This window comes from Ursus maritimus, unplaced genomic scaffold, assembly GCF_017311325.1.
Source record: "Ursus maritimus isolate PB19 unplaced genomic scaffold, ASM1731132v1 scaffold_4, whole genome shotgun sequence".
In the NCBI taxonomy this organism is placed as follows: Eukaryota; Metazoa; Chordata; class Mammalia; order Carnivora; family Ursidae; genus Ursus; species Ursus maritimus.
In genome coordinates this window covers 66,313,249-66,334,391 of record NW_024426552.1, presented here as the reverse complement: position 1 = coordinate 66,334,391, position 21,143 = coordinate 66,313,249, and the positions used below count along the sequence as shown (strand labels likewise).

Below are 21,143 nucleotides of genomic sequence, written 5' to 3'. Positions count from 1 at the left end.
CCCAAACTATCTGTATATTTTGTTCCCAGAGCTACTATTTTATGATTTCGTATACAGAGGACAGTGATTTGAAACCAGAACAGACTCTGGGATCAGAGCCCCCTCCAGACTAGCCACACCACTTTTTTTTTTCCATATCTATGGGGGGATTGTCATGAGGATTAATGGGTGTGAGTAACACTTTAAAAACTGCTATCAATCATTCATATTCCTAATATCTATTGATCACTGACTGTGTTCCAGCCTAGGCATTGGGGATTCCATAGTGAGCAGAAACTGACTGTTCCTACCCTCAAGTTCAGTCTATTGGGGGTGGCAGATGTTAATCGAAGAATTACACAGATACTGTAAAATTAGAGCTGAGCTACGTGCTGCCAAGGAGGGGTAGGTTAGTGGTACTCAGAGAAGGTGTAATGGAACAAGCAGTCAGGGAAAGCTGAGCTGAGATCTAAGAACATGTGAAAAAGTGGGGGGGTTCATTCCAAGCAAGGATAATCATGTGTCTAAAACCCACCATCTCATATTCCAAGCCCGAACAAGTATATACAATTCCCTGGTCCTTGGTTCCAAGAGCTGTTCATAGAAACTGCCTCTGAGATTCTGGTGTTGGAGACTTTTATTCATGTAACTGCAGCTTTTTGTTAATATAACTGAAGCTCTATTTAGCCTACACCAATAAAACTAAAAGAACAATTCCAGAAACATATCTATATTACATATTTGATAAGACCTATATTATTCCGCACCCAACACATACATGTTGAATCTGCCACTCCACATTGGGAAGCATGTAGGCTTCACGAAAAAAGGAAATCTGTTGAATTTTAAAGAGTTGTAGGGGCCTGGAAAAAATAAATGAGGAGGGCCTACCAGCACTTTATAAAGCATTAGAATCATGGACTATTAAGATAAAATGGACCTTTCCTCACTTCTTTTATCTGCTGTGAACAAATGGTCTATATTGCTCAAAGGCAGAGAAGTTGGGCTTTGGTCCCTCTTAAACCTAAGGAGTCTATGATTCTCTCTGTGGCTCAAAAGTACATGGAACTCCTGAGAGTAAAAGGGAACATGGAAGGAGAATCTGACCTGCCCTCCTTCAGTGTTCTCCATATGTACCACAGCGCCACCATCTACCCATTCATCCAAGCTTGAACAGTGGGGTGTCACCCTACATTCCTTTCTCCTCCTCCCACAGTGGTTACCAAGTCCTATAGCTCCTGCCTTTCTTATCCCTCCCCACTGCAACTCCTCAAGGCAATGATGCTCTCAAGAGTTGCTCCCAAAAGTGTTGCCATGTTCTTTTAACCACGCTCCCTGCCTAAAGCTTCACTCCACTCCCCTCAGCCCATGTACGCAGGTGTTGACCGGTTAGTGCGTGTTTCAGAGTCCAAGAAAGAGAGAGAAATCATATATAAGCTGAACAAAGAAAGTTCAACATAAACAATTTTTAACTACAATGGGATTGGAGTAATGGAAGATTGGTTAGTAAGATGTAAAGAGAGATCTAAAGTATACAGGAATCACTAATATAAGGAACAACCACTCCTCTTGAGATAGATCACCCAAGAAGGAGCTGCTCTCCCAAGAGCTTGTCAAAGAGGGTGTGGCCAGAGTTCATTGAATGGTAGAGAAATTGCCGAGGTGCCAGGCAGGCAAAAATCCACAGTCTAGAATGCCGAAGAAGCCATTTATGAGAAGAATATGACCGTGGGTGATTATTGCTCTCTGCCCAAACTCAGTGGCAGCACTCTGCTACAAAGCTTCCCAAGAGAGGGGCCAGGGGAAGCTGGTGGCCAATGGGCACTGCTGGCTGCCAGCCCCGGCAGCAGTCGGACACGCAGGAGGGCACATACTGCAGGGACCAGTGGCTGGAGAAGCTGCTGCTGGATTGCAGCGCTGCAGAGACCGCACGGTCCTGATGCCCAACAAAGAGAGCATAGGATCCCACAAGAGAAACCCTTTCCCCCTCTCGTATCTCTACTGACAGACTTTGACATGCTGACAAAGGAGAACTATTTAAAGGACCTAATGCCCTTTTTGCTGAGGAGGCAATGCAGGGTACATCTGGGGCTGAGAGGCAGTAAATCGGTAACTGGCATGTCAAACTGACACCCAAATCTGATTGTGTGGCTCTAGTGCTTACATCCTCTAGGGGCTCCCTGTGCCTTCAAGATAAAGTTCTCCAGCCTCAGCACAGCGGACCAGGGCTTTTACATTCTGGACTCGGGCTGTAGTTCCAGGCAGAGGCGTAACTACTCCGCCTCCGCCCACCCTAGCCCCCCATAATTACCGCAGTTCCCCGAATTGGCCACGTTCTCTGATGCCTCCACACCTTTGTCTAAGGAGTCCTGGCCACAGAAAAATTCCCTCCTTGCTCTCATCAGTCAACAGAGGCTTACTGAGTACCTCCTCTGTACCTGGCACTATTCCGGGGACCAAGAATACAGCTACGAACAAACCAGGCTTCCCCAAGTCTCTGTTCAAATGCCATCGGGAAGTATTTTCTGATGACTTTCTCCTCCCTGCCAGTGTTAGATGTCTTATCTGGGAGATTCTGTTTTCCTATATCTAGCGCAGACTTTTTAACACTTTATCCTATTTTAATCGCTTATTTTTCTATCAGTCTCTTCTTCTAGCCTATGAGCTCTCGGAGGGCAGGGTGTATGACTCATGCATTTCTGTATCCCAGTATTCAGCACTAGTCCTGATACATAGGGTTTAAATGGATTAATTACTTGCTCAGGATCACATAATTAGTCAAAGATTGGCCCAGGACCAGAATCCTGATCTCCTGTCTAACAGCCGAGAGCACTGCTTCTCTAGAGCCCGCTCTGCTCTGTGGGCATTCTAGCTCACCTAGCTGTGAAGGACAGTTCGTGCTGGAAGAGACAGAGCAATGTTGAACATCACCAGGGATGGTAAAGGACACAGGAAAAAAAAAATATTGAAAACTATGGTGCATTCCCTCAGAGCCCTCACACACTTGGAGTTTCTGAATCACAGGAATGCTATGATGAAATCAGAAGTAGGGAGGACAAGTAAAAGGAGGAAAATGATTGGGGGGAGTATATTCTGACATTTCACTCTGAAGAAATAAAAGCTAATCAACTAATGAAAGACAGAGTTAAGGTGGCCCCAGGTTTGTACACCAGATCCCCAAATTAGGGGGCGTGTTGCACAACCATAGGGAGCACAGTTACTATGGCAGTCTGTAGGTGGTGTCCCTGGGCTTGTGGACCATGATATCAACATGAGGGATTTAAAAGATGAGCATGGCTAAGTTAAGAAAAATCAAAAGGGATACCTGTTCACTCATGAGATGATAAATACATGAAACTCATATAACTTCCAAGAGGTGGTATTAGTATGATATATAAGCAATTTTGATAAATTTGCTGCTAACAAAGCCAAAAACTCCTGCTCAAAAAAAAAAGGACAAGGTCAGGTGGGACAGCTCTTAGCAATATTGCTGTTGGCATCCAGTGCTAGGTTGGCTCGACCGTGGATTAAGCCCAGGATAGAAAATGTTCCAGGTTTCGGTGAAATAAAGTTGGAGAGGCAAAGCTAATATGAATAAGATGAATTGTGGAGAACTTGGAAGTCAGACAGGACATCACATTGATGAGAAAAGAAATGAAGATCCACTAAAGGTTTTTGAGCGTGATGTGATAATGTGAGTGGCTAAGACATGTTACCTGGGAAAATTAAGCCTCAATTTCCTGGCATTGGGAAAATGATTATAATATTAGAACCTTCCCCCCCCCATACAGTGTTGTGAAGATTAAATGAGATAATGAATGAGCAACGACTGCTCGTAGGCCTTTCTTATACTGGCCATCCTTCCATTCTTTGCAACTGTATGGAATCTAGTTAGACAATTACCATATTTCCAGGACAAAAAATTAGGACATACTCTGACAAATAATTTTTGTTCCACTTCAATGTGCTAAAAATGTACTTTTCATGATGCAAATGGGAATATCCAGGATATTTCAGTGATTTAGGAGGCAGCAGGACATAATATTTGAGACGAGAGTTGTCCCAGAGAAAATCCATACTGTGTCAGTGCATTATTTAGAAAGAAGGAGGCAGTACGATATAGTGTGGAGAGAGCAATGGTGTAGACCCAGATTCTTGCATCTGCTCCAACATAAATTGTTCCCCTGTGTCAATCACTTCACCTCTCTGTCCATCAGTTCTCTTGTTTGTAAACTGAAGGTCTTGAACTACATTGTAAGTCAAACTTCCTTTATTTTATTTTTATTTTTATTTTTTTAAAGATTTATTTATTTATTAATTTGAGAGAGAGAGAGAGAGAGAGGGTTAGCAAGAGAGAGCAGGAACAGGGCAGGGGGGGTGGGGTGAGGGAGGGAGAAGCAGGCTCCCTGCTGAGCAGAGAGCCCAAGGCAGGGCTGGATCCCAGGACCCTGGGGTATGACCTGAGCCGAAGGCAGACACTTCATGACTGAGCCACCCAGGCGCCCCTAGAAAATCCATGTTTAAAAACATTGTAGAGACAGTGGAGAGCTTTAGAAGCAATGAGGACTAGATGGATTACAATTCCAGGAGGGCATGGAGCCCCTCCAGGGTGAGCTGATGATCACAAGCCATTTTTTTCCCCTGGGGCCATTTGCCAACTCTAGCTGTGGACTGAAGATTGCGCTTGACCCTTGCAGAGCAACCATACTGGAGGAAAGAGAAACCAGCGAGGCTTTGGGTAGTCAAACAGCAGTGGCATGACAGATTAGAAATTTTTGATACCCCAAACACACTTTAGTTTTTACACATTTAACATATAATTTAAAAAATACTGGGCATGCCCCCTATGACCCAGCAATTGCACTACTAGGTATTTACCCAGAAGATATAGATATAGTAGTAAAAAGAAGGGCCACATGCACCCCAATATTCATAGCAGCAATGTCCACAATAGCCAAACTGTGGAAGGAGCCAAGATGCCCTTCAACAGACAAATGGATAGAGAAGATGTGGTTCATATATACAATGGAATATTACTCAACTATCAGAAAGGATGGTTACCCAACATTTGCAGCAACATGGATGAAACTGGAGGAGATTATGCTAAGTGAAATAAGTCAAGCAGAGAAAGACAATTATCATATGGTTTCACTCATATGTGAAACATAAGGACTACCATGGAGGACATTAGGGGAAGGAAGGGAAAACTGAAAGGGGGGAAATCAGAGGGGGAGATGAGCCATGAGAGACTCTGGACTCTGGGAAACAATCTGAGGGTTTCAGAGGGGCAAGGAGTGTGGGGATGGGTTAGCCCCTTGATGGGTATTAAGGAGGGCACGTGTTGTAATGAGCACTGGGTGTTATACACAAATAATGAATCATGGAAACTACATCAAAAACTGGGGATGTACTGTATGGTGACTAACATAACATAATATAAAAAAAGTACTGGGCGTGCAAAAAAGCATGAAAATGTGTTTAGATAGATTAAGGTAGGCAAAGGATGGCAGTGTGGATTCATTCTGACATCCTTGGTCTCACTCAGGTAGGAAAAGGCTTCATGTTCTGAAAGTGAGGACAATAGTTGGGTGGGATGCAGCCTTGGGCGGAAAGTCATTCACTGAAAATTAAGTAAGAAATAGAATCTTCCTGGTGAGAATGAAAAGATCAAGCCAGGCCGAAGCAGGAGTGAAGGAGTTTGAGGGTAGAGGTGAGGTGTGGTTGGATTGCGCTGGACTGGATGATATTGTAAAGATTATTATGCCGTTACTGTTTCATAAAATAAAATTTGATTAGTAAGAGATTAGAAACTTTCTGTTCTTTCAAATTCACTCAGCAGATCTCAATCTTAGAATCACATGACAATCTTAAAATTTGCTCATGCTTTGGTGCTTTATAGGTGTCAGAAATCTTAAACACCACCCCCCCCCTTAACAACCCAGCAAGCAATTTCAATTCTCATGAGGGAATCCCAACTCCTGTTAATAAACATGTGCAAAGTCACACTGCCTTCGAATGCTTCCTCGGTAAGGGAGTTTCTGCTAGTGATTAGTCAGATGTTCCTGCTTCTTCCCCTTGGCTCCTGTTTTCTTTAGAACGTACCAGGTGCCTTTGGCCTGTGGGATATTCTGTGAGTTCTACTTCCCTGCAATCAGAAGAAATGTGTTCACTTTGCTCATTTGTCTCAAACTTTCTCGCCGGCTTCTAATACACTAGGTGAGCAATTTAAACTAGAAACTAATTTTTCCCTTAACAACCAGTGTTTTTACAGTTTACTTTCTAATGAACATTCTTTTTAAATTATGTCAGTCTCAGCTTTTACTAGAAATTGATCTCAATAACCACCAGAATTTCTTCTGTAGCACATAATCTTAGACCACTGCAACTTAGACACGGAAAGAAAATTTAAAAGCTTTTCAACAGAAGGACTTGAGCTTCCTCAACCTTTTTGAGGTCATAGCACACAAAGAAATATATGTAATACACATGCTGGGGTAAACTGCAGGGTATTGGGAAGTTCATAGGGAGCTTATACAAAAATTCAATATATTTTTATTACATAATTATAATAAAAAGTAGAATACAGAGTAACAGTAAAGATATAACTGTGTAATTTGAATGAAACTCCCAAATAAACATTTTAAAATTTTTTAAAGAGAAGTCAAGCTTGCTTTCTCATCATGAGTTTGCTTTACATCAAGTTTTGTGTTGAATACGTGAGGTTCCCGACAAAAATCTTTAAATGATGTTCTCTTCCAATTCTTAAAGCTGCCATCGGTGGAAAAGTTTGCCTCACAGATGGGTCTTGGCAAATAGTAGAAGGGTATTTACTGATTTTTCTCCAATTGACAGAAACTCCTTTCTCACTATTAACCAGAATCTGGACCATTTAGTTCCTTCTTTCTTTCCTTGAAATTCTCGGGATTACATGAATAGATTTCTAATGCGCTTGAACTTTTTCATATCATGTATTTCCAAATACTGCGACACTTAACAGATGTTTTGCTGCTTGTCTTCTTCAGGATTGAAGCTAGAATATCAGTTAAACTCCCCACTGAACTGCATGTAACCTCACATTTCCTTTCAATCCAAGAGCATTGTTAGTCTACTTATTTTCACACACTCCTTGAGATTTTGATTTAATTCATTCTGCTGCTCAAAAATGTCAAGTAAGCCAATTTTCTGAAGACAATACTCTCCTCAACAACTCTGCAATAAAGATCATTGACATTTTTTTTTTCAATTTTTCTTTTAGCTCCTAATCTCCAGAGAAAGAGCTTTTCCTTTGATAGGTACCTTGGTAGGAAACAGCAAATAGTTTCTTCACATAAAGCTGAAAACAGACGGAACCAGAACGGCTTGGATTTTATTAGTAACATCCTTTAAGGTGGAATTCACATTTACAGGGGAACTACAGACAAGAGCTCATTGTGAACAAAACAATGTCTTACTTGCATCCCAGGCATTGAGAACGTGGTGAGCAAAGACGATGGAAAGCCTTCCCACCTTCCTGTCATCACAGATTTCCCACCAGGGCAGGGACTGCTGTGCTTGCATAATCTAGAACATCTGATTTGTTTTAAAGAACTTAGTTACTACTCCACAGACATCATCCTGTGTAGTTTGTTTTGGTACTTTTTGGCAAAACAATCCATATTCTTCCAAGCATTCCTCTCCAGGGATTCTCACTAGCGCTATCAGCTGAACCCAGTGACAACATCTGCAGATTCACCACTCTGCAAGGAAACGCTTTGATTAATTAGTCTTGTACAGAATGTCATCGATGCGTCTTCTAATAGTATTATTCCAGAGTAGCATTTATATATTTGCTAGGCTTCATTTGGTCCCAAATGTGTGATCATTACGCAGGCGGGTTGATAAAATGAGTTATCCTATAATTGTGGGAGACATTTTGGCTTTAGTTCCTAATTATAGGACCTTTTAATTAGCTTCTTGAATCTGGTCTGATGTAACCTACTGTTGTAAATACTGTTGTAAACGGTTTCCTAAAACAGTTGGTTTCAAAGTGTGGTTTCAGGGACTTTACAGGCGACTTGAGACTTTGGGAAGTAGGAGTCCATGAAGTTAAAACTGTTTTTGTAATAATACTAAGACATGATATGCCTTCACTCTTTCCCTTAAGAGTATACAGTGGAGTTTTCCAGAAGCTATATGATATGTGATATTATAACAGATTGAATGCAAAACAAATATAAGAATCTGTCTTTATTAAACCAGACATTAAGAGATTTGCAAAAAATGTAAAACAATGCCACTCTCCTCTCTAAGGGTTTTTTTGTTTCTGGAAACTATAGTTATTTTTCATTGATATGTTACTTATTATGTAAAGGATTTATTTTTTAAAATTAATTTTTAGAAATGTTTGTTTTAATTTCAAAAATGATAAATATTGATAGATATAACCATATTAACAAAAGGGTTTTGGGGTCCTCAATAACTTTTAAGGTGTCCTGAGACCAGAAACTTAAAGAATTATCCTCTTAAGAAACTATCTAATACAGACATTTTCTATTAAGGCCCTGGCATGATTTTCCTGGCACCATTTTCTTCATTTGATAACTTTTCCATGAAATAAGTTATTTAGGCAGATAAAGAAAAAAATTATCAGATCAAACAAATCTAAATTTGAAATAATCCTAAAAATAATAGATATTATAAAAATTATTACTACTTAATTTTAAATTATACTTTATGGTAGGAAAATAAATAGTATATTGAAAGTATTAAGGAGACTATGGGCTTTTTTGACCATAACAAATCAATTTGCAGAGAAAATAAGGTTGTCCATTTTCTTATGAATATTTTAAAATAAATTACATAAAATTTTTGAAAAAGTAAGCATTTGATAAATAAGGTAGAATTTTGAAAATATGATTTAATAATCAAAGTGCTAAATTTCTTTTTTTTTAAGATTTTATTTATTTGAGAGAGAGCATGCACAAGCGAGAGTGTGCACACAAGGAGGGGGAAAGACAGAGGGAGAGGGAGAAGCAGGCTCCCCGCTGAGCAGGGAGCCCCATACAGGGCAACACGGGGCTCAATCCCAGGACCCCCGAGATCAGGACCTGTGCTGAAGGCAGACACTTAACCAACTAAGCCACCCAGACACCCCAAAGTGCTAGATTTCTAAGAATATAAACAATTAGTTATAATCAAGTGGAGTTGAAATATTTTGAAAAATATTTTTCATGAGATATTAAAGAGCTTCAAACGCCTTTACTAAACCAATTAAATTATTTTCCATTATTATATGTTTTTAGAAACTTTTTTATTTCTGTAAACAAGCAATGTCATTACAAAATGTCATTAAGAATCAGATTTTGAATACTTTACATCAAAAGCTAAGAATAAATAACTATAAATCAAGTCACAATTTCAAACAATGAGCAAGTGGTGATGATAATGATGAAGCACACGTGCCTCTTTGTTGGGAGAAAATATAAAAAATAAGCAAATTAAGTGAAAGGAAGAACTACATATTTGAAACTTATGCACAAATGACTATCACTGCTAACAAGCACATTACAATTAAGCGATCTTAAGCAGACTCACGGAGATGGTTCAAACATAATGGATAAAGGGGAAAACCCTATATACAAGCATCTCCTCTGGCAGGTGTTACACAGAAAACCTTAAGCACAAAAACAATAATTACTGAAATCTGGAAGTTTACTGACTGAGCCAAACTGTTTCCGAATATAATTTCAACTGTTATAAATCAGTGAATGGTTGTAAAATGGTTGTAAATTTTGTATCACTATAAAAAGTTTACAACCATCGATCTCTCCTGGAGACACCTGTAACCCATTCTGCCATGGCCACTGTGGACAGCTCAGCTGTAGAGATCTGTAAAAGGCAGAATGGGATGAAATGGTAAAGTGTGTATTACAAAAAATATTTGATGATTCCCGAGTTTTCTAGGAAGACCGATGGCATACTAGGACTCACGATGAAGCTTAGGCGTGTGTAGAGTGTGAATAGATGGGAAAAAAAGAGAGCACTTCAAATACAGCAGCCAGAATTAGCAGCATCCTGAGGGAAATAGAAAAGCAAGATAGAGTTCTGTTAACAATGGATGAGCAAGTGCCAACCTTCAGATATATAATCTGGAAGAATTGGAAGGATGCCAGAGTAGACTACGTGTTGGAAATTTGTGTTGGTAAATACTAGCAGAAAATTTCTAATTTAAAGTTGTGTGTAAATGACAGAGAACCTTGAAAGTCAGGATGGATATGATTGCCATTTTGTGAACAGGGCTCTCTGACCTATGAACAGCAGCATAGCAAATAGATCTGGATACACTCAGAATAGACCAGGGAATGACCTGAGACAGGCATCCCGGTCAGGAGGCTGCCAGTAGGTGGTGAGGGGCTGAACAGTAGAAAAGGAGTAGAAATAGAGAGGAAGGGATGAATTGGAGACACATTTCAAAGGAAATATCCATGGAATTTCCTGAGATTCAACAGGTTGAAGAGAGTGGATGGCCCCAAATTTTGAGGCCAAATGACTGAGAAAATAGGGGCATGATGTTCAGATACAAATTTGGGAAGGGGACTTCGTTGGGAGATGGAGAATAAATTTTAGTGGAGATGTGCCCAGGAGGCAGTAGGAAGTGAACCACAAATGCACAGGTGAGAGGTCAGGGACAGAAGAACAAGTATAATCAACACCATTTTGTGGTGGATGAAGCCACGAGAGGATGTGAGCTCTCCAAAAACAGTGTCAGAGAGACATAAGCTCAGAATGCTGAAGACTGAGCTCTGGGAAGATTGCAAACTCGTGCTTAACTTGAGGAAAGAGGAAAAAAGTTAGGGTGACAGAGGAGGAGTGCGAAGGAAAATAGAAAAACAAGAAAGGTACCTGCCATCAAAGGAAAAGAAAGCCTCAAGAAGGAAAGGACAGTCATGTTTAACAGGCCACCTCCCGCGTCAGACTATGTGTGTCCAAATCCTGCCTCTGCCACTTATGGGCTATGTGTCATTTCCAAAGTTTTATTCTCTCTCTCAGTTTCGTCATCTGAAAAATGGTAATAATAGAATCTATCTCATAGCGATATTTTGAGGATTAAATGAGAAAATGTATGCAGAATACTTAACATAGTATCTGACACAGACCAGAAGTTAATAGATGTAATTGATGACTTTTAAGGGGAAAATGGTGTGGTGAGAACAGAAAGAATTGCAAGAGGTTAAAGAAGGACTGATCCTTGAGAAAAAGAGAGCTTACCAGAGATTGGCCAAAAATGGAGAGAGATCACAGAATGTTCTTAGAAGAGGCATGGGGTAAAGGCTTTGCTTCAATTTGCTCTGTCCTAACCAAGGATTATCATTGTTATTGTTATCCCGGAAGCCTAGTTAACTAGGGTTAGGCCATCTTTTAATTTATATAAGGCCATTTTAACATTTAGAACAGAAATAAACAATTGCACAACTAAAAGATTTTGTCAAAATATATACAAACAGTCCAAACATGCAGCCACTTTAAAGAACAGTATGGCACTGCTTCAAAAAATCAAAAATAGAATTACCATCTGATCCAGCAATCCCACTTCTGGGTATATACCCAAAAGAGTTGAAAGCAGGGACTTGAAAAGATATTTGTGTACCCAGCATAGCAGCATTATTCACAACAGCCAAGAGACAAACACAACCCAAATGTTCAGCGGCAGATGAATGTGGTATATATATACAATGGAATAGTATTCAGCTTTAAAAAGGAAGGAAAATCGGACACACTCTACAGCATGAGTGAACCCTGAGGACATTATGTTAAGTGAAATAAGCCAGATACAAAAGAGCAAATATTGTATAATTCTACTTATATGAAGTACCTAGAGTGGTCAAATTCATAAATACAGAAAGCAGAATGGTGGTTGCCAGGAGCTCAGGGAGTGGGGAAATGGAGAATTATTGTCGAATGGGTACAGAGTTTCAGTTTGGGAAGATGGGAGAGTGCTAGAGATGGATGGTGGTGATGGGTGTCCAATGAGAATGCATTTAAGGCCTCGGAACCATACACTTAAAAGTGGTTACGATGGTAAATTTTGTCATGTGTATTTAATCACAATTATATATATATATTTCCAGACAATATGAGCAAAATGAGGGACTGCCCTTTGCTATATAAAAATGGATTGAAAAGTTATCAGAAACAATCAATTTGTAATGGTACCTTTCAAACTATGAAGTATTTCATACATAGAAAATAAAATGCTTAGGGGCACCTGGGCGGCTCAGTCGGTTAAGTGTGTGACTCTTGATTTCAGCTCAGGTCATGATCTCAGGGTCGTGGGATCCAGGCCTACATCAAGCTCTGTGCTTAGGGCAGAGTTTGCTTGAGATTCTCTCTCTTCCTCTCCCTCTGCCCCTCCCCCGGACTTGCTCGCTAAATAAATAAATAACGTATATACGTAACCCTACACAGTATAGTTCCTTTCTGTCCAGCAATGCTAGATTCACCCCAGGTGGTGTCTGTAACCTACTCACTGAGAACTGTGCTGTCTTCTCAATGAACTGAAGCTTTTATCATTATGTGCTGACCTTCCTTATTCCTAATAATGCATTTTGCCTTGACGTCTCTTGTCTGGTATTACATGTCTACATCAACTTTCTTGTGGTTTTATTTGCCTATTTATCCATATATCTTTCACCTTCAGCCTTTCTGTGTCCGTAGGTCTTTTCAGATGTGCCCATCATTGGATTTTTTAAAAATCTGGTCTGATAATTCCTGCATTTTAATGGCCACACTTAAGACTCTTTCTTTTTATTGTGATGACTGATAGACATGGATTCCTTCTTATCATGTTGTCCATCCACTTTTCCCACGCTTTCCCTGCTCCTTTCTTGCCTTCTTGTGGATTGATCAAGTTGTGTTGTTTTCGTTGTTTTTAATTCCTTTTCTCCATTCTACTGGTTTGCTGGCGATATTATTTTTATAGTAATTACTCTTGAAATTTTGCTATGCATACTTGACTTTTTACAAAGTCTAAAATCAATCAACATCTTTGTACCCTTCTTCCTTCAAATAAAAGAACATTCAGTAAATGAGAATGCAGTACCACCAACCTGAAGCTGCTTTAGTTTCTTGTCTTGGAATTTCCCAACAAGGTCAGGGGTATAAATCTAAAACTTAGACCTAGTTCATGGCAACAGACTCATGGGAGACTATCTTGCCCCCAGCAAGAAGCAACAGTGAAGACACATTTCTGTGTTCTTCCGCCTGCCTGCGGGCAGATATTTTTACTGTTCACATTGAGGGTGTGTGAACCTTGGCGGGTCTCAGATTTAGGGGTGGGAGTAAGAGAGTCCTGCAGTTTAGTTGTTCACCTTTTGTGGGCCTATGACCTGGTCTGTTTGCAACTTGCCTGATCATTTGTCTGCAAGGGTCAAGTTCCTGGCATCATTTGCCCCTTACTTTCTTCATTTGCTTACCAGCCTGGTTTCTGCTTTACTCGCATTATTTGGCACTTACAGATTTCCCTCACTTTCTTCCAAGTTCAGCAAGGCAATCTAATCTGAAAGGTGTGTTTGCTGGATTTGTCTAACATATAGGTGTTTTGAAGATGGGGAGCTTTTTGAATTATCCAGTCTCTTTTTCTCTACTAACAGCAAACAAAATCTTTTAATCTGCTGTTTGTATAATATCTATGGACTTTTATGTTTTCTTTCAATTCGTCCTGGAACTTTTTGAATGAAATGTACAAGTTTTCTCTTTTACAATTAAAAAAGATAAATACATGCAGGTATAAGGAGAGATGTTCACCAAATGGCTGTTTAATGTTTTTTGTTTGGAAATAACCTAATGTCAAATAATAGAGGATTCACAGAGTAAATTTTGCTACAACTTATTCTGCCATAAGAGTTGTGTGTGTGTGTGTGTGTGTGTGTGTGTGTGAGAGAGAGAGAGAGAGAGAGAGAAAGAGACGTTTAAGATGTCCATGATTATGCCGCTGTGCACGACCCCGTTTGTATTTATACAAACACATATCTGTTGAACTAATTCTGGAAGGAGACATCTAATATTTGGGGGTGACATCATTAGGGGATATTTTTGCTTACTTCTTGCATCTCTACTTTTTATTTATTTATTTTTTAAATCTCTGTGTATTTTCTTTTTTTTTTTTTTTAAGATTTTATTTATTTATTTGACAGAGATAGAGACAGCCGGTGAGAGAGGGAACACAAGCAGGGGGAGTGGGAGAGGAAGAAGCAGGCTCATAGCGGAGAAGCCTGATGTGGGGCTCGATCCCAGAACGCCGGGATCACGCCCTGAGCCGAAGGCAGACGCTTAACCGCTGTGCCACCCAGGAGCCCGGCATCTCTACTTTTTAAATGAAGAAGTATTGTGCGGTCTTTATGTAAAAGACTTTATTTACAGGAACAAAAAGCAACGATTAGTAGCCCATTCTCTAACTTCGGGATTGTGTAACAATAGAATGCATACACCTTGTGAGGTAGTGAACTCCCCCGGTATGGGGAGTATCAAACAGAGGCTGGGTGGCCTCTGGTCCAGGATTCCTGCCATTTTATGATTCTAAGATTCCCAATTTGTTTATTTCTCTTTCCCCTGCCATTAGGTCGACCCATCAATGCCTCAGACAGATAAACAAATATGCATCCCCCCGGAGCTGCCGGAATTGCTGAAACAATTCACCAAAGCCGCCATCCGGACCCAGCCGCAGGACCTCATCCAGTGGGCCGCGGAGTGCGTACCCTTCTCCCCTCAGCCCCGGGTTCCCACTGGAGGTGGAGGTGGGGGGTGGAGGAGGGGAGGTCCTCGGGAAAGCTGAGGAGGTTGTCATGGCTGCAGCCTGGGGGTCGGGACTGAAGAGCATGTGAGGCCCAGCTCTCCTATTGCTTCGGTGCTTTAAACCCCACACGTAAATACATCACACTGGGTGAGGACGGGTCGCCCTGCCCTAAGCGACCCAGACTGGACGATAGGACGCCAGAGCAATCGGCCAAGTGTCCTGCGGCCGTCAGCAGGAGTTAGACCCCAACAACCCGGTGGCACCCGCACCCCCCTGCCGGGTCCCAGGGAAAAGGAGCGCGGGGAGCTGGGCCGCATCCCCGCGGGCCTTCCCGGGTCTGAACCGGGGCCCGGGCTCCGGTGTCACCGCTAGAGAGCAGCAGCGCTCCTCGGGGAGCGGGGCCCGAGGCCTCGGGCTGGGCTGTGCGCGCTCGGTCCCAGCCGGCTCGCCTCTGCGGTGGCGCCTTTTGGAGACACCTTCCTCCACTGCCGATCGAGCTCATTCTTGCCCCAACGGGAGGAGACATTCTGCACCTTGTCTTTGGGCAAATCGTTATTTAGTGTTTGCTTGAACTCATCGGTTCCCTCAACATGTAGATGTGCACGTGGCGCTCTGGAGAGAGGAGGCAACGTGAGCGCTGAGGGCAGGAGGAGCGTGCTGGTCGGGCTGCAAACACTGTGCCTCAAACTCAGGGGCCCCCTTTCAGGAGCGACCTCCAGAGGCTGTTCAGTGGAACGCGCTGACACAGCGAGAGCTCGCTGCTGGCCCCGATTCAAACAGCTTTGCACAGAAAGCCTCTCAGCTATGAAATTGCTTCTTAGACACACATGCCTGCTTGAAACTGGGGATCTGGGGCTTGAGGCAGGAGTTGGGAAATAACCACAGCTCCCGGATCATTGTCAGGCTAGTTTTACTGCTTAATGATGACCTCCTTCGTAGCATTTCAGTGCGAGAAGCGGAGGCAGAGATGCTGTTGAGCCTCGCTGGTGGGCTGGGCGAAGGGAGAATGTCCTCAGCGTGAGGTGTATTGAGCAGGTGGGAAGAAGGTGTGGACACCTTGAGAAGGCACAGAATGTTATCCACAAGGAGCCTCACAGTCTCTGAGCCAGTGCCCTCCTGCTCCTGGGCTGGGTCAGGATGAAGCTTTTACACATGGAAGGAAAATAAGCCAGTGGTGCTCGTAAAAAGGGACATAATGGGGTTGCTTTGCTAGTAATGAACCCTGTTTAGTTTTCCATTCTAAATTTTACATATTATCTCTAAGGCTGCACTTTGGCATCAGAAGACGAATTCCTTTTGGCATACTCAGACAGACTTTGTTTTATACTACACGATAGTTTAACCCCCCATTTTATTATGCTGCTGCTTTATAACAAGGAAAATGACATTTCTTGCAATTGTCCCTGACATTTATGGGAGAAAACATGCCACTGTTGTAGCCGGCTTGCTCCCATTTTGTATCATGTGCTATAAATTTTTTAGATATCCGTGGATAATCAGTTTGTAGTTTAACTACAATGAAAAAGGAGAGCATGACCCGAGAGCACTCTGCATCTATTCAGACACGAAAAGCATTTATCAGATGGTTTTATGAGACTCACAAGCCTGTAGCACTTTAGAAACTCCACAAAGTTTCTCCAAGACAAAACATGTGCTTAATTCATCACAAGCAAGAATGTCCCTGCATATGTGCTGCCAGTGAAGAAATCACCTCCCAGACATCAGCGGGACATGAACTTGTCTTGTGGTCTGTGCGACCACACGGATTTGTAATATACGTGAACAACCGTGGAATTGTTCATTGCAAATGAAGCGCCACAGAGTACTAAATCCATGACTACAGCCTCATTTCCACATTTGCTCACCAACTTGGCTAAAAAGTCCAAAGACATGGCTGCTGAGTATCACTCTCTACTTGGGCAGTCACTTCTGTTAAAGGAGGTGCTGTGTTTCTGTCTCTCCCGTTTATGCCACTCAAGTTTCTACAGCCCACTCCTGTTGTCGCCCTGAACCCACACCTACCTCAACACTGATCCGTCTGTGGAAATTGCTCACACATATGGCAAAAGGTGTCCAGCAGTATTTCTTCTGCCCTCCCTGCTGCTGACCTCCAAGGGGTACCTGGAAGGTATTGTTTTGGTCCTCGTAACTTTCGCTTTGCATTGCTCTGTGGCATAGAGACAGGCAGGGGTTCATCCCCATCATTGTATGCCTTGACCCTAATATGGGCTTCTACGAAATTCCCTCCATTACTCTTTTTATACTACCTGGATCTGGAGGAAAAGAATGAAAATATGTATTCATGAAAACTAAAGCAGAGAGGGGCAGAGCCATGTGATCCAGGGATAGCTAATAACAAGGCTTTTGATGGAGACAGACCCTTCCGAATAGCATTGGTGACCCACATGTCAACTGCTTATGTCCATTCCCTGCTACAGGCAGCCCTTTTTATCTTTTTTTAAAAAGATATATTTATTTGAGAGAGAGTGAGGGAAGGGGCAGAGGGAGAGAATATCCAAGCAGACTACCCCAACATGGGCCTCAGTCCCAAGGGCCATGAGATCAGGACCTGAGCCGAATCCAAGAGCGGGATGCTTAACTGACAGAGCCCCAGGTACCCCAGTCCTTTGTATCTAAAACCAACCCTGAAATAGGACTCAGCATTTTTTCCACATTGCACCCTAAGTCCACTCCACAAAACATCAGTGAACAGGCAGATTTTATTTAAATTGTTGAGGAAAGATAGAGAAGAGTTTTACTTCACACACCCCACATAAGATCATCTCAACCCTTCCGTGGCTTGTCTTCTCACCTGAGCTTCCCTCAGTGCCCTTCTCTCTCTTCCCGCTTGAAGGCCAAGCCTCACAACATCAAACTGGAAACCTTTCCTGGGCTCACCCCAAGAGCACCTCCCTTCTCCTCCCCTTTCTTGTACAAGTCACTTTAGTGCTCTTCCAACTTTTTTCCAAGATTGCATATGACATATTACCAGGATTACATATTACCCACTACCTAGATTACCCACTACCAAGATTATGTATTACATATTACGCACGACCTAATAATCAGCTTTAAGTATGTCAATAACCATGTTACTGAAAATAAAGATTTTATGTTTGAAAAACAGTTCCTCCAGGTACCAGGATTCTTCCTCTGTAAAAGAAAGTAGAGAATTTAAAATAACAGTATTCTTTTTCTCTCTCCTATTATATAGATGTGTGTGTGTATATACATATATATAATATGTATATGTTATATAATATATAATGTGTACAATACATATAATCTATGTATATATGTATGTGTATGTACATACATGTAAGTACATATCATGTATTATATAATTATATGTATTCTATATAATAGATATGATAGGAGAAACACAAATTACTGTTATATTATGTATTACATATGTATTATGTGTATATATGTCATATATAATATATTATCTTCTATATAATGCATAATATATATTCTATATCTCCTATTATATATATGTATGTGTGTGTATGTATATGTGTATGTGTATACACACACACACGTGTGTATATAAAACACTTAGGAGGGGTGACAGGGAAAAAAATCCCAGACTCAATATGCTTCAGGGAATTCCATACCAAAATTTTTATTGATTATTCCTCATCCTTAGAGACAAACAAATCTTTTTACACCCTAAGTGTTCTTTATACCTTGAGTGGCATGTAATACATTCAGGCTTTTCCTGTGCATAAACGAGCTAAACTTAACTAAATAAACTAAATGAACTAAACAAAATGAACTAAACAAAGTGTCTGGCATATAGAAGCCCCTAACAAATGTTCTTTCCTCCATCCCCTTCCTTCAAGAAAAAGGGGAGGGGGTTCTCAAAACAGCCAGAGGCCACTGGAGTGTAGGATGGTCTCCCCACCCCCTAACTTTTTTTCTTGTAGTTATTTCGGGGCTATGTCCCGTGGAGAGATTCCTCCGGTGAGAGAGCAGTCTGAGCGAATGGCTTTGTCTAACTGGGCAGAGCTTACACCTGAGCTGTTAAAGATCCTGCATTCTCGGGTAAGGGCTGTACCACGGCATCAGGGGGGAGGATGGGGCAATGCCGAGGCCAGGTGGGTACAGATAAAAGCCTACCATCCCCCAGCCAGCCAGCTGGCTACTCGGTATCATAAAATTCACTAAACCATGAAAGTAAATTTCTGGGGGAAATAGGAATGATATTGAAATAGGCTGTAAGCTGAGTTATTAGTGGGGTCATCTCAGATTTCCCTGAAGTGGCAGAATGTCCAGGGATCAATTCAATACTAATCCCTTCTCCCCAGAAAAGCACAGATCCACAGTCTCTTGACCATGTCTCCCTTATTGATCAAGACCATAACATCATGCCAGCCACACTTTGGAGAGGGACATAATTTAGTCCCCCAGTTATTCCAGGTGCAGACATAGCCTCGCTTTTAGGGAAAATCCTGGCGCTCTCCACAGCCACATCACTCTGGGAGCTTTCCAGTGAGTGGATGAGGAAGGTCTGACTTGAGAAAGCTGTAGTCTGGCCAGTTCCCGGGGGCTATGGTTTAGCACCACCATACTCTGCTTTAAAAAACCATGACAGAGAGGTTTGGGGTGTTTGAGGGCTGACAGCCAAACACCTTGCTCCCAGAGGCTTAGCATTTCCCCAGAATCAGAGGGCCAGGGAAGGCGTATGCTTCATTGGGGCATCGGTAGCCTTATCACATTGTTGGCCAACAACTGGCTATTTGTTCCCTTCCTCCAAGCCCCTTATGCAACAGACGTGGCAGAGACCTGACATACTTGGGACGAAGCAATATTAGGCATCCAGACCACAGACCCCATATTATTCTTGGAAAAGCATGAGGGTTGCATTTGAAGTCTAGTGCAAAGAATTCCACAGAACCACTGATGAGTGGTCTCAGACAAGTCCTCTGCCCCTTGGTTTCATTTTTAGGCTGCCCTATCTGTCTAATAGCGACAACCTAGGGATAAAAGAGAAGACAATAAAAGCATCAGAAAAAAATTAAAAAGTAATACAAAGATATTATTTCCCTGTAATTTTGACATCTAGAGCTAAAATGAATTATACCTCAGCATGCTTAACACTGCACTGAATATTTCTCTGGCCTTGCAGAGAGAACCGCCAGCGTCCTCCCCTGATCCCAACTCCTCCACCAAACCCCCTGCTGCGGGCTGGGAGAACGCAGACCTTGCTGGGCCGTGTCTCTCCGGGCATTCTGTCATCCTGTCCCTCCCTCTCTGTCTGTCATCTGTCCCCTGGCCTGCAGGTTGCTGGCAGACTGATCATCCATGCAGATGAGCTGGCCCAGATGTGGAAAGTGCTGAGTCTCCCAACAGATCTGTTTAATAGTGTGATGAATGTGGGCCGCTTCACGGAGGAGATTGAGTGGCTGAAGTTTTTAGCTCTTGCTTGCAGTTCTCTTGGAGTTGTAAGTGAGCTCGACTGCTTTTTGCTCCTTACGGGAAAAGCTCTGTCTGGGCCTCTGTACACACAGTCCGTCTCCTGGGCTAAGGACGAGTGTGCCTGTCTTGTCTACATCCCTTCCTCTGTGAATCAGGTCATTCCTCTGCTCCTCAGCCAGAAGTAGGGGGGAGGAGGAGAGAGGGGGAAACAGTCGTCAGACTCTGGGGAGAGTTTACTAGAATGTGGCTTCTGGATTATTTATGAATTTCAATCATTGTCCTCAGATTTATTTCCGTTCCCGCTCCACTCCTATTCCTAAAGATAACCAAGCTGCAGATTTGCTTATACTTGGGTTCCAGACACCTAGAAGATATACCAACAGAGCCTTTAAAGAAGAGGTGCAGCCTTTCAGAAAACTACTATTTGATAAGCATAATTGGATACAAAAATCAGAGATGAGAGAGCAGGAAAGGAGAAATGAGGCTATTTCCAGACTTACAGTTACGACATCATCATGGATGTAGGATGCTCATACAAATTCATGCCTTTTCTAAATTTGGCTTGATTTACAATTGGAAAAGGAATCTTTCTGTTTTAAAGAAAAAGCTACTGCATCCAGTTCATATAGATATTTAAAGGTCTAGGTATCATCTTACATATGGACGCACTCTTACTAAACACTGTTATAATAGCTTAAAGGAAAATGAATCAGAAACATGGTTTTTCAAAAATTCCGGAATATGGACAAGTTTGAAAGTTAATGAGAAAATTATTGCCTCTGCCAAAAGCAAATGATACACAAAGGTAGCTTCAGTCAGTGAACAAATCTAAGCACTATCTTATTCTTTCTTCTTGAGCACGCGTGGGATGCATATCTGACACTTTAGTTTCTGACAAACGTTATGAGAAACATTACCTAGTTCAACTTTTCCTACGGGCTTTCCCTGCAACTTTCATTATAATCATTTCTTT

General features: G+C 41.8%; 1 protein-coding gene across 3 annotated transcripts in view; it reads left to right on the top strand.

The window, feature by feature from the left end:
* ROPN1 (rhophilin associated tail protein 1) overlaps positions 1-21,143 on the top strand; it is a 29,869-nt gene that overhangs the window by 2,685 nt on the left and 6,041 nt on the right. The window contains exons 3-5 of one of the 3 annotated variants that reach the window (XM_040621344.1): positions 14,576-14,703; positions 18,679-18,796; positions 20,035-20,196. In XM_040621344.1, the coding sequence (XP_040477278.1) occupies positions 14,588-14,703; positions 18,679-18,796; positions 20,035-20,196 (396 nt within the window). In that variant the 5' untranslated portion in view covers positions 14,576-14,587. Of the gene's footprint in view, positions 1-14,281; positions 14,704-18,678; positions 18,797-20,034; positions 20,197-21,143 lie in introns of those variants that run through there. The other 2 variants (XM_040621345.1, XM_040621346.1) reach the window with 2 other exon arrangements.